The sequence below is a fragment of the Octopus sinensis genome, unplaced genomic scaffold (assembly GCF_006345805.1).
Source record: "Octopus sinensis unplaced genomic scaffold, ASM634580v1 Contig13674, whole genome shotgun sequence".
Lineage (NCBI taxonomy): Eukaryota > Metazoa > Mollusca > Cephalopoda > Octopoda > Octopodidae > Octopus > Octopus sinensis.
The window spans coordinates 443,752-457,039 of NW_021833026.1; the positions used below are offsets into that span (position 1 = coordinate 443,752).

A 13,288-nucleotide genomic window follows, 5' to 3' on the forward strand; every position below is an offset into this window, starting at 1 on the left:
ACATCCATCGCTATTTCATTTTCAATATTACTAAATTCTTCCCCGACTTCTTCATGGAATATATCTTCGGCGAATTCCTGATGACATCCATCCTTACGGAAACAGTTGTAAATTTTTATTATTTTGACTTCTCTCCAAGCCATTTTGAGCATGTGTAGTGCATCCAAGAGAGTGACCGAATTCACAACGAATTTGATGCAGGCATCGCCTGAATCAATTATGGCGTCACTCTTTGTAAATCTGTAGTTGTGCTTTAGACTTTTATGATCCCCATATCACATGGCTGAATGCATGCGGATGTGTTTGGTGGGATAAAATACAATCTAACATTTGATAAATTTTCTCCAGCATCTTTTGGATGCACAGCACAATTGTCAAGGACCATGGCTATATTTCTTTTTTGTACTTTCATTTTCTTGTTAACACATGATAACCAGTTTTTAAAAATGCATTCTATAATTCTACTGAAATTGACGTGATACCTTATTGGGAACGTAGTTAACTGGAAGTGTTTTGATACCTTTGAAGCATCTAGGATTCTTTCTTTTCCCAATGACCATCAATGGGTGTTTGTCCGAACCCGTCATGTTGCAGGATACCATTGCCTGAGTTTGGTCTCCTTGAATAAACAAATTGATTATTTCCAATTTTTGAGAAAGTGCAAGATCACGATGTAACGAAAATGACATGTGCAATAATAGAATAGAAGAGAATAGAATAGACATGTGCAATAATAATTCAATTTTAAAATTACAAATTATTATGCAATTAAGCGAAAATTTTTATAAGAAAAAATAGTAAATGTTCCCAATGAGAGTATTCAATAAACTGATTTATGCAATTAACCGATATATTTGGAATGGAAAGCATATAAATTATGATTTTAAACATAAATTTATGCGATTAACCGATTTCTACTGTATCGTACTAATATTTTATTTTTTGACATCGTGTCCGAAAAGATGTCTATCTCAGCCACAGCACAAAAGAAAATAGATGGAGAAGAGACACACTTCTTCGTTTGGATTCTCTTCGTTTGGATTAGCTAGTTTCTTAATAAAATGTTCTCTCTCTGTCTTGATTTTATGTGGCCGCACAAGCTTTGTCATGATCCATGGCATCGCGAAAGTGCGTCTAATAATAATAAAAAAGAAGAAAATTTACTTCAATCGAAGTTGCAACCCCTTGTTCAGAAATAATAAAATCGTTCAGGCAACTTCTATGTGCACACTTGATTGAATTTTATACCAATGATGGCAATGTAGATCACGAAAAAGTTACGGAAAAGTTGAAGAAATTCACTCTATTGAATTGCTTGATATTCATAAATCAACTTGGTTAGAAGCATCGGAATTGACAATTACAAATTGTTTCAAGAAATCATATGAAAATGCATTAATACAGAACCTGACAAAAATAGGAGAAATAGATTATGAAAATTGTTTGATTCATGAAATTTTATATAGAACTTTGCGAGAAAACTAAAACAGACCAAGTTAAGAGGAAGATTAAAAAATTTATTTTCTGACACTAGTGAATATGGGAAGGCGTTTGAATTATGCTTTTTTGAGAGGGATTATGAACAACCTTGAAAGTGTGCATAATATTGCTGAATCAACAGTCCCAGACGGTAAAGACGTTCCCGAAACATGTAATAAAGCTTTATAATTTTACAACAGGTGATTACAAATTTGATTTTTCCCGGGTAGACTTAAATTCTGCTTATTATAAAATGATGAATAAAAAAAGAGAGAGGTTCATCGATTGAAATATGAATTTAACATTGGAGATAATATATCCAATTTATAGTACTTAAAAGTTTCGTATTCAGAAAGAGTATGAAAGTAATCCCTCACCAATTCTGCATCAGCTACAAACCATATCAGAAACACAATAGGCCACCAAATTCTGTGCAAAAACCAAAAAAGAGACATCTAACAACCCCTTTTCTACCTGATCAAGTCACATTGGTAATCCAACACACAAAGAATACAATTTCCTGTGGTCCAGACGGAATGATTCTGCTCAAAAAACTGGGCCCTGTAGCTATCACAGCATTAACGGCCATCTACAATCAGTCAGTAAATGAAAACAGTATTCCAAATATATGAAAACAATCCAAAATCCATCCAATCTTAAAACCTGGGAAGGAGAGGAACGAACCAGCATCATACAGGCCAATATCTCTATTATGTGCCCCCTGAAGAATTCTTGAAAAGTTGATTCTTGGCCGACTTCGACATTTTATCCCGGAAGCAGCCTTTCAACATGGTTTCAAGAAAGGACTGTCAACTACATCTCATTTACTGTCCCTGAAACAAATTATTACAAAAGGTGTTAGAAAGGAAACCTAAACAAGAAAAATCGATTGTATGCTCAATTGATATTCATTAGGCTTTTGACACGGTCTCCCGAAAAATTCTTACGCAAAAAATTTACTCGTTGAATATGGAACCAAATTTAAAACTATGGCTCGCCAATTTTCTGAATGGACGTCGGGGTAGAGTCTAAAAGGGCGATCGAAGATCTGCATCGAGGCTACTACCTAATAAAGTGCCACAAGTCCCCCCTATCCCCCGTATTATTCAACCTAATGTTGAACGATATGCCTCTTCCTGAAAACAAGATGACATTTTACTATCATATTCGGATATAATCGTTGCATCGAGGGATATGTGTCAGCGAAGCTACAAGAAGATTACAGAAAAATATAAATAACCTGTGTATATGACTCAATACCAATCTGGTTAAAGCAAGCCCGGAAAAGTCTGAGCTAACCTTTTTCACAACTAACAAAAGACTGAGGAATTTGTCGATAAATGTGACCATGGAAGGAAATCAATTTTTCAAAAAAAAATCTGGGCCTCCTGGCCTTCTAAGGGAGGATGGTAAGAGACCTGACGGGGTCTCACTCTTTCCCTACAAGCGGGAAAGCAATCGTCTGGGATGCGACATGCTCTGATACTTTCGCATCATCATGTCTTTCCTTGCGGCGGTCGAGGCTGGCTCAGCAGCCAAGAGGGCGGAGACGAAGAAGGCATCTAAGTACGCCTCCCTGATGGACCGTTTCATCTTCGAACCGGGTCAGTGGAAACTTCCGGTGTACTTGGCCCGTCTACTCTCGTTTCTCTCGAAGATCGGAAGGTCATTGGGAAGGGCGAGGAACGACCCCATGAAATGATGTGGCTTTTGAGCGCATCTCTCTCGCAGTCTAAGGGGGAACTGTTCCTCGATCCTCCTCTCGGCTGCGTTCCGCCTCTTAATTAGTGATTTCTTTACCTTATAAACTGTCGTCCTTGTAAAAAAAAAAAATTTCTACAACTTGTGATTCACATCAAAAACAAACCAAATTCAAATTAAAAAACAAGAGAGAATTATTTACGAGCGTAATGTATATTAAGTTTATGTCCCTCGCACACTTGGTGTCCTGAGAGAGTGTCCTTGGCCGCAGTCGAATACTGTTCATTGGTGTATTCCACGAAAGCAATGTCGGGACGCCCTGGAATGCGACGCACCTCCACGAAACCATTAAAACTTAATTTTTATCACCAATCAGATACCTCTGGAACAGGTTTATCAATTCTTCATCACTCAGTTCTTTAGGTAGCCCATTTAGGAATAAAATGTTGTTGGGAGGCTGATTACTGTCGTTCAAAGAGGTCTTCAAATCATCTAAAAGTCCATAAAACAACCCCAAACCTCCCTGATTTTGCAAATTTGTGACCCCGGGACCACTAAATTTGATTATGTCAAATAACCCTGTTCCAAAGACCTTATTTCGTTTGTTGGCAGGCATGTTGTATTCAGTCAAAGGCCGTTTCTCTGGTTTGACATATGTTCCGTTCATTTGACTGATCACGTCTGACTCAGATTTGGCGAATGCTATTTTCTGAGGATATTTAAAGAGGGGTACAAGGGGTTTGTCGTAGAAAGGGAATCCCTGAAGACTTGAAACTGCCTCGGTTGCACTGGCTGGGTCTTTGAATGAGACAAACGCCTGTCCTTTCATTTTGAGACTTTTCTTACATTTTATGTCGATGATTTCTCCAAATTTTGTTAGCATTGAATAAAGTGCTTTTTTGAGGTCTTAATTTAATTATATTTGTGATAAAACCATCAACGTTGACTCTCTCGTTGAGATTGTTTAAATAAATTGTATGAATCGCGCAAGTGTCACACATCACAACAGTTATCAACAAATATATTATTATTTCTCTTTTTTAATTAAATTAAAATCATTTCCTACTAAATGGAAAGAGTCAATAAAAAGAAAAGTTAATAAAATTAAACTACATCTTGACAAGTCCAAACTGTTAGTTAAATGAAGAAAAAATAACGTGACACCTTGTGCTTATATGGCTTAAAAATCAAAAAAAGAGGATTTCTTTTTCACTGCAAAATGAGAAAATCAGGGGTTTATGATTTAAGGAAGGGATTCAGAAAGGCCAATGGATGTTATAAACTAAATAAGAGACGATTCTATAAAAGTCCCCCTCGTTCAGCTGTGTGTCCTGTCAATCTGAAGATAACAGACAGAGGGAGATCGTCATTTGGGTCACCAGTGTTAGTGATATCAGCCTATGGAAATCTAAATTGTTGAAAACACAAAGTTATAGTGGAAGCATTTGGATCAGTCCATGCTCACCAATCCAAGTAATAGCACCCATATAATGATAGATTTGGCCATTACAGTAGAATTCAGGTTTTTGTCCATCTTTTTAAACAAGTTAGTCATCAGTTTCTTCCTGTATTCCGCTTTAAATGTTCGAATAATCTCCATTTGCACAACGGAAAGATATCAAATGATAAGATATCAAATTATAAAAGGTTTAAGTTTTTTGCCCGTAGCACTAGGCAAACATGATTGTAAAACGCTCCTTTGAAAACTTATCACAAGACTTATTGGCACTTTTGAAGGCAAGAGTTTTGTCAGATAAGGTACGAAAATACTGTCCAGTTTAGTCATAATTGAAGATGTCCTCATTCTAATGCCCTTCTAAAATAGAAGAAACTTGTGTAACCCAATCCTCAACAGCAGCAGAACTAAAGTGTGATTTTTCATCGCAAATTGAACAGACTTTAATAGAATAACGTACGTTCCAGTAATCTAGATTTTTCAAATGAAGTGGTATTCGTTTGAATAATAGATTTAGATTACATGGTGAAGTGATCTAGCTCTCTGACAACTCTCCTAAGTGACTTATTTTGACCTTCAAACTTGGCATAACGGCCGGTGTTCCGAGAATAGAGAATCCAGAATAACGAAATTGAATTTATATTGAAAAAGACTGAACAAAATTATGCTCAAAGAAAACGGCTGGTATAGAAAGGTATATTCAGAGGCCAGTTTGGAAAAGTTTCACTGTATACACTCCTTGACAAAAAAATGATTCATGTTACAGTCCGACCTCTAATTGGGGCGCACCTCCAGGGGTGGGGCACCTCTTTTTTGGGGAAAACTCTGTTTTGGGGCATTATAAATTTTTTTAACCAAATTATAAAAAATCAATTAATTTTAACATCTCTATTTGGGGCATTGATTTTTTATTAAATAAAATTAATTATACCAATTTAAAAAATTAATATTTTAAGACACGTTTCATTTCAAATTATAGAGTCTTTATCCAAATTATATTTGCGGCAAGTGGTAACAATAATCTCAGATGCTTGGAATAATGTATCTGCGGATAATATTTATAACTGCTGGCAAAAGGTTTTTCGACAATCTCCATCAGACTCGAGTTGCATAAATGAATCATCTGAAGAAATATTTAATAATGTTATTGATGAATGTTTTGATGAAATAGAAGATAATGATCCAAATATCTATGAGAATATAAGCTGCGAACCATCAATATCACAAATTTTAAGTTTGATGGAAAACTTAGAGACAAACATCTTTGATTTGATTCCAGATTCTCTTCATGATTTTTATGAATTCAGAAAGAAAGTGTCGTTAGGAATTAAAAATAAATATCAATATGGAGAAAAATTAACTGATTATTTTAAAAAATAATGTTCTTTTTCTTTATTTATTGAGCTTTTTGTAAAACCTCTTTTTTGGGGAAACCTCTGATTTGAGTCACTTAGTGCCCCATTTAGAGGTCGGACTGTAAATGTTATCTTTCTGAAGAATTTGTGCAAAATTTGTTTCTAATTAATAACTTAAAGTTATATTTTTTGTTTTTTAGTTTTTGTTTCTCAAAGAAAAATAGAAAAAGTTAAAAATTCAATGACAAGAAATGATTTAATAATTTGAATTTCTCACTTTCCCGTGATTGTTTTTGTTATCAAGCTTGCCTATTTCACTTTGCAACAAAAGCAAGAAATTATGAACCTCGCTAAGATAATAAATTATCACGGTTAGAGAAGTTAGGATAATGTCGAGTCTAATTTAAATTAACAAATATACTAGTTCAATAAATTTTAAATTATGTTAAGCGTGCTCCATAAAAAAGAGAGGTCACGTGCCCGAACACATATTCCGACAATATCATCAAGTCATCAATTGAAAATTTTAGGACCCCATTTGAACGGGTCGAAAAAAAACGTGAGATTTATTCTGATGCAGGGAATAACTAAATTTTTTTCTATGCTAGTTGACTTTTAATAGTTTAGGTTTTGTTGACAGGCTAAAAATATAAAATTACATTTGCCAGAGTTCCTCCATACGCTCTACTTTGAATTGTCATCTTATAAAAAATAAAATAATCTTCATTCTATCGGTATTTGTCGAAAGGTTGATAATTGCTTTTTTTTGTCTTTACATATTTTATCCGGATCTAAAGTTGCAATAAATTTACAAGAAAATTTACAAAAAGCTCTCAAAAAATTGAATAAATATGGATAGCAAACAAAATGATAGCCAATAATTTTGGCCCCTATCTCAGAAAAAATAGTTAAATACCTGAATCTGCATCTGTCAGTATGGGATAAAAAGTCGGATAAATTAAAAACCTATTCAGTCTAATCTGCTACCACCAACGAAATTGTGGAAATCCGAGTTGACAAAAACCTTCAATGCTATCCCAAATAATAAGTTCGACAATTTTGTTTACAACAAATTGAGCAACACAATTACATCGAGGTGAGGATCATACACAGAATTGTCACAAAAACTCGAAATAGAAAAGTTACACAAATATGACCTGAGGCAAATAAACTAGGGGTGATCCACCGGGCGAAAGTGAGAATCGTCCATGTCGTTATGACCTGAGAGGGAATTGTGTCAAAATTTTTCAAGAAAAAATTGGAGGCGCTCGAAGTGGAGGACAAAATGAATGCATATATCCAGACACTGGTGTTGCGAAAAACGTTAGATAGAAAGAAAGACAAGACGCATTGAGAGAATGGTCACTGAATCTAGTTTCCGCGTCGATATGAATCTGCCTATCCAAGCTATGAATGTAGGACCTAAGAGAACGAAGTTAATGTAAAGAAATACATCAAATTGAGAAAACAAAAATTAAAAATAACTTAATTTAACAAATTATTTATATGCTTATTGTAATCGCAGCCGGTCAAATTCATTATTTAAAAAACCATTTTTCCGCTACAAAATTTAATGAAGGATAAAAGTAAAAGAAAATCACTAACCTTTCAATATTAAAAAGGCGACTTTAGGGAGAAAATGATTTTTGAAATAAAAAGGAATTTATAAAATTTAAAAGGCTCCATTGGGGATCGAACCCAAGACCTTCTGTTTACTAGACAGACGCTCTACCACTGAGCCATGGAGCCTTTTTTTCTATTTACTTTCCCTTTTTAGCTAACTATGTCCTATGTTGCCATCTTTCTCTATATTTTGCTTGCACTCCTATGTTTCTTTATTTTAATTTATGTTATTAATTGATCTTTTATTCTCTTTCTTGTTCCAATAATAAATTAGTTCTCACATTATTATTAACACATTAAAATTAAAGATGAGGTTCGAATCCATAACACTTTAACTCATCCTCCGTAGGCAATTCAACACGACTTGCTGGAATAAGATCTGGATCTACAAAGGGGAGTCCATTCCTCTCACAGTACTCAATCTCCAAAAAAGCCTCTCGTTTAGCCCAATCTTTTAAACTAAGAAAAAATCAAACAAAACCACTCACTTTCTATCAGGTTCGTATAATTTGCACAGTAAGACCAAAGTCACGAATGTGAATAAAACAGTCATATTAACACGGTGAATAAACGCATCCCTGTCATAGTCCGACAAATCATGTCCGTAGGGTATATAGTTCTGTCCGTTGTTGTCCATATGTATACTTTTATGTCGTTTGGGTCGTTCACTTGGCCAAAATTTGGGAGGTTGTTTTCTGTTGGTTCTTGGATGCCTGCTTTATTTGAAAGCTTGCATTTTTGATTTGAATGATTCCGACTATTAATATAAGACATTATTAATTTAGTGCTTACCTTACGAAGAGTAAAGTTCGGTTAATAGAATAAAGCTTGGAACACCACCTAGAAAACATTAAAATAACATTTTATTAAATTAATATTAAAAAATACTATTATCCAATTTTTAATATTTTACGGACCGGTTTTTTGGCGTCTAACTAAACTCGGAAAAATTTAGTAGAAGAGCGTTCAGCCACGATTGGTTTTGCCCACTTTGCCTACGCATGTTCACTTATTCCGAACCCCGGGCAAAACGCATTTTCAATCACAGACGGAGATTAGATTATCCTGCTCCTCTTGAAAATCCAGAAGGATCCCTTTAAAGATCCCCAAATCAGCCAGAGTTTATGCTGTCTCGTGCCTCAGCTGTCTTGTTGAGAGAGCACTTTAGTCACGTGACGCAGAATCCTGGATCCGCCTTTTTTGTTTCGCACCTCTCGTACTTGAAAACTTTGAGCACTTTTCAGAAAATCGCAAGTCTCTGGGCTCTGAAATTAAAGCAAATCTAAAATCCCTTCTTGAAAATACTATTGAAGAGTTAATTGGTCAGCCTGACCGGGAAGACGAACATGTCCGCCCACGCTTGCGAGATGAGAAGAAGTGGATCAGAGAAAAAGTTTCTCGTAAATTCACGGTGAGGGACCTCCAGGGAGCACTTCGGATTATCTCCAACGACAGCACAATATTGCCGACGACACCTGAGATCTTGGATCTACTCGGACCCAACGGATGTGCGGCCGTTGCACTTCATAAAATATTCACTGGATGTAAAAGTACTTATGGAAGAGACCTTTGCATGCATTTCCTCTTTCAATGGGGGCAGGATCGGTGGATTCGAGGGCTTGCGTCCTAGCCATTTAAAGGACTTGGTCAACTGATCAGGGAGTTTTAGCTATAAAACTGGACATTAAGAATGCATTCAACAGCCTGAGAAGAGATGTGATTTTTCATGCTCAGAGCTTATGCTTCCAAGACTCCAATACTTGCTGTGAACATCAAACTGCTCAATACACTCCGACATGCTTCAATCGCTCAACACTTCTCTGAAGTTGGCCTCTGAAAAATTCTAAACATATGGTTTGATAAAGCCCGATGGACTTGTTGCAAATTATCTCTACGCCTAGGTGGAGTTGGACTACGTTCGCCTTTCTCTCCTCACGCGCCAGTTCCCAGTCCTCATCACCCAAATCCTACGTTACTCTAGCTGATTGAAAGAGGACCGGGTTTTCTCTGGAGCTTGTGAACTCTGGAAGGCATCCGGATTCCCCATTCCTTCCAACATCTCACGCCAATGACATTTCCAGCAAATCCTACATTGGATCAACACCGCCTCGCCTGTTTCGATGCGGCTGCTAGACCCGAAAGTGGTGCGTGGCTTAATGCCCTCCCTTTCCCAGTCTGGAACTTTTCTCGATAATAAAAGTGTGATGATTGGTGTAGCAATGCGCTTGGGCTTTAATGTATGCTCGGGGGGCCAATGCCAATGTGGTATTAAAGTCGATTCCAAAGGATTACACCCCCTTTCATGCAGAAGGAGTGCTGGCCGTGCACCCAGACACTCCGCCATCAACGAGATCATTTCGGCTGCGTTACAAGCCGCTGGATTCCCTATCGAGCAGTAACTGACCGTGGAGACGGGAAACGCCCCGATGGAGTCACCATTTTTCCGTGGATTAATGGGAAATGCCTCGCCTGGGACTCTACATGCACGGACACCTCGAAAACGAATCTGGTCGATTCGGCAATCAGCCCAGGGTCAGCCGCTATAAAGGCTGAAGAACTTAAAATCTCGAAATACTCCTGGAGCCATTACCAACAAATCTCTGGATCTCGTTGCCAATAGACGAGAGCCTCGGGAGAAGCAATGGCTGTTTCAAAGAATCTCCATTGCCATCCTGAGTGGCAACGTCTTGATCATTAACAGTTTTAGACCTAAACTGCCTTAATCTATTCACTACATTAATTAGGCAATCACGTTGTTTACAAAAAGTTATTAACTTGCAAAAAATATTTACGTTTTTTGTTTTTGTGGGGAATTTGGTTATTTTAATAAATATATTTTTTTTATTAAAAATGAACTAATTTTGTTAAAAATACAATACATTTATATAAATAATTAGAATGAATTTTCTTGGAATAATTTTGTATTCTTTACTTTTTATTTCTACGAAATGTGTTTTAAGCTGTATAAAACCAAATTGGCCATTGAAAATTAGTCAATCTAAATTTCAAAGTGGTATTGCCATTCGCTTAGAATTCTCGTTGGACACAAACATAAACTCTCAAAACATACATTCATTTGGACTATTTTAGACGCAGTTATTAAAGATGTTTTAAAAAATTTTACAGTTCCAGTAACATTTGTTTATTACAATCGACAAGATGATTTTAATGGAATGTTTAGTTCGTTGATTGAAACCACTGAATTGAAATTCTACAAAATAAATGAAAAATATCAAAACTACTTTTTCAATTCAGAATGTTCTCTTGTCGGAAATTTTGTAAACATAATTACCATAAGTAATTCCTATTGCATATTTGATGATTTATTCGATTATTTCCCGAACTATTTAAAACAGACAAGACTTGTATTTCATTCTTCATGCATAATTCCGTATTCTGATAACAACTATAATTATTTGATTCATTCTGTCCTTTCTTTAGAACAACAAGCAAAGGCAATTGGCAAATTCGTTCAATTTATTGGAGGAAATTTTATCGCAATTGCCTCCAGTACAAATAAAATGAACATGAATGTTTTGGGAGAACTAAAAAAAATAATTTCAGAGTTTGAGGTTTGCACCGGCCAAATTGGTATTGTATCAAATCTGGAAGAAATGAAAGAATTTTATTCAAAGATTCGAGAAAAAAACATTCATTTGCTAATATTTTATGGGGATACTGCAAGTTTAAAGAAAAATAGGAATTTCATGGCACAAAATGGTTTTGACGACATTAAAATAATTGTATTTGAACACCACTATTTAAAATCCCCGTTTAACAAAAACTTGTCTGGAGTAATCCAAGTTATAAGCAAAGGAAAGTATGAACAAATGAGTAAAACTCCGCTGAAAGTCAAAGAAGCAATAAATAATTTTATTTCCGTATTTGGAAAGTCTCCACTTGTTAATGAAAATTTTGTATTTGAGTTAATTAACGCGTTTATAATGGCCACGGTCGCAACCAAGGAGCATCTTTCGGAATCTTGTCCCGGATTAAACCTGAGTATATTTTTTAATAGATTTTAGGTAATCTGAATCAAATAACTGCATGTTTTCATTCGGATTTGTTTAGAAAACGATTATTACAAATAAATCCATTATTGTCGACTCCGAAAAACATTTCGCAAAATGGATTACTTAAAAATGATATAGAATATTGGAATATTGATAATAGTATGACTCGCATTGGAATATATTCCGAATCTCATGATAAAATTACCATTTCTGACATGAATTTTTACTCAAAACTAAAAAAAGAATTCAATTTTTCTTGCAAATCAACATGTCGATCAAATCAAATTTCTCTGCGCGGAGAGTACTCGTGCTGTAGCTTTTGCTTTACCTGCAATGAAAACGAAGCAGTCGATAAAACTCGTGGATTATGTCGAAAGTGCCCCGAGGGAATGAGACAAAATCCCAATTTCCCAGAAACGTACTTTTTACTTAATAACTGAATTAGTTGCTCTGGCCTTAGTCTCGTTGATAGGATCCTTTCGATTACTATTGGTCGAATTGTATTTGGGTTGATTTTAAACAATATCCTTATTCTTTTTGTATTAATAGGATTAGTCATCACGAAAATCAAAATGCAGATAATCTATCAAAATTTGATCTTAATTGTCAATTTTATTATTGGAAATATTTTTTCCCTAATATCTACTTTATATTCTATCACTGAGATTACAGATATGTCGTGCCGGGTCTTTTGAATTGTTCGAATATATTTTAGATAATTTATTCCTTTGGATTTGCGTCCCTTTCGGTAATGTATTCCACTCTGTTTATACAAATGTTTAAAATATATCGGAATAAAATACACACAAGAAATCCTGATTCAGAATATAAAGACTTACAAATGACGTTTTTCGTCACATGGACAATTATTCTAATAGAGGTTGGCCTGTGTTTGCTAGTCACTCAGATTTTTTTTGAAATAATTATAATCAGTACTGTTGACTTAACAGTAACGTTATTTCCCACTCAAGACGTTGTTATTCAGATGTGTACGTTTTCTAGATTGTATTTGATTTCGGGATTTTTTGCCTTATTTTTAATATTCCCGACATTAATATTGGCGTTCAAAAAACGCAATAGCAAGTTTAACTACAACGAAGTAAAGTCTATTTTAATTTTAACAATCGCCTCCGTTTTAATATGGTCGGTCTATTTTACAATATTTTTCCGATCGGATCCAGTTATCGGACGCTCTTTTTTACATCACATATTTTTCGTGATTCACCAAGTCACGTTTATATGTGCCATGTTCATTCCAAAATTATATGCAGCATTTGAAATAGAGATCGAAAGACATAACTTAATTTGGTTTTACCTTATTTAATTGTTTGTTATTTTCTTGTATTTCAAGTTGAAAACCTAGGTCTTCAATTCTGAAATCACCAAATTTCTCACTCGAAAATTAGTTCTTATTTCAGCATGAATATTTATATTCTTGCTTACAAACTTCATCAAATAGAACCGTGTTTATTGAGATTGCTTCGAATCCTCTATTGATTAGAATGAATCAATGTTTTCATTACGCCAAAGTGATAAAATTGTTTTCATTACGCGACTGTTGTTATTCCGAAAAAGATTAAAATTACTTGAATTTTAAGCTTCATTTGCTCAGATGCAGAGGAAAAATCAAAATAGGGAGCAAACTCTTTGTGTTATCTGTC

The 13,288-nt window shown here is 35.1% G+C and overlaps 1 protein-coding gene and 1 non-coding gene across 2 annotated transcripts; both read right to left on the reverse strand.

The window, feature by feature from the left end:
* Nucleotides 1-1,322: 1,322 nt before the first annotated feature.
* LOC115229799 (U2 small nuclear ribonucleoprotein B''-like) lies at nt 1,323-4,009 on the reverse strand. Its single transcript, XM_029800090.1, has 2 exons — nt 3,561-4,009; nt 1,323-1,407 (listed from the first exon to the last, which is right to left on the reverse strand). Exons 1-2 carry the CDS (start codon nt 4,007-4,009, stop codon nt 1,323-1,325), a joined length of 534 nt encoding a protein of 177 aa, XP_029655950.1.
* A 3,659-nt stretch (nt 4,010-7,668) lies between these two features.
* Nucleotides 7,669-7,740, reverse strand: Trnat-agu. Its single transcript has one exon. It is a non-coding gene; the product is annotated as a tRNA-Thr (tRNA).
* Nucleotides 7,741-13,288: the final 5,548 nt, after the last annotated feature.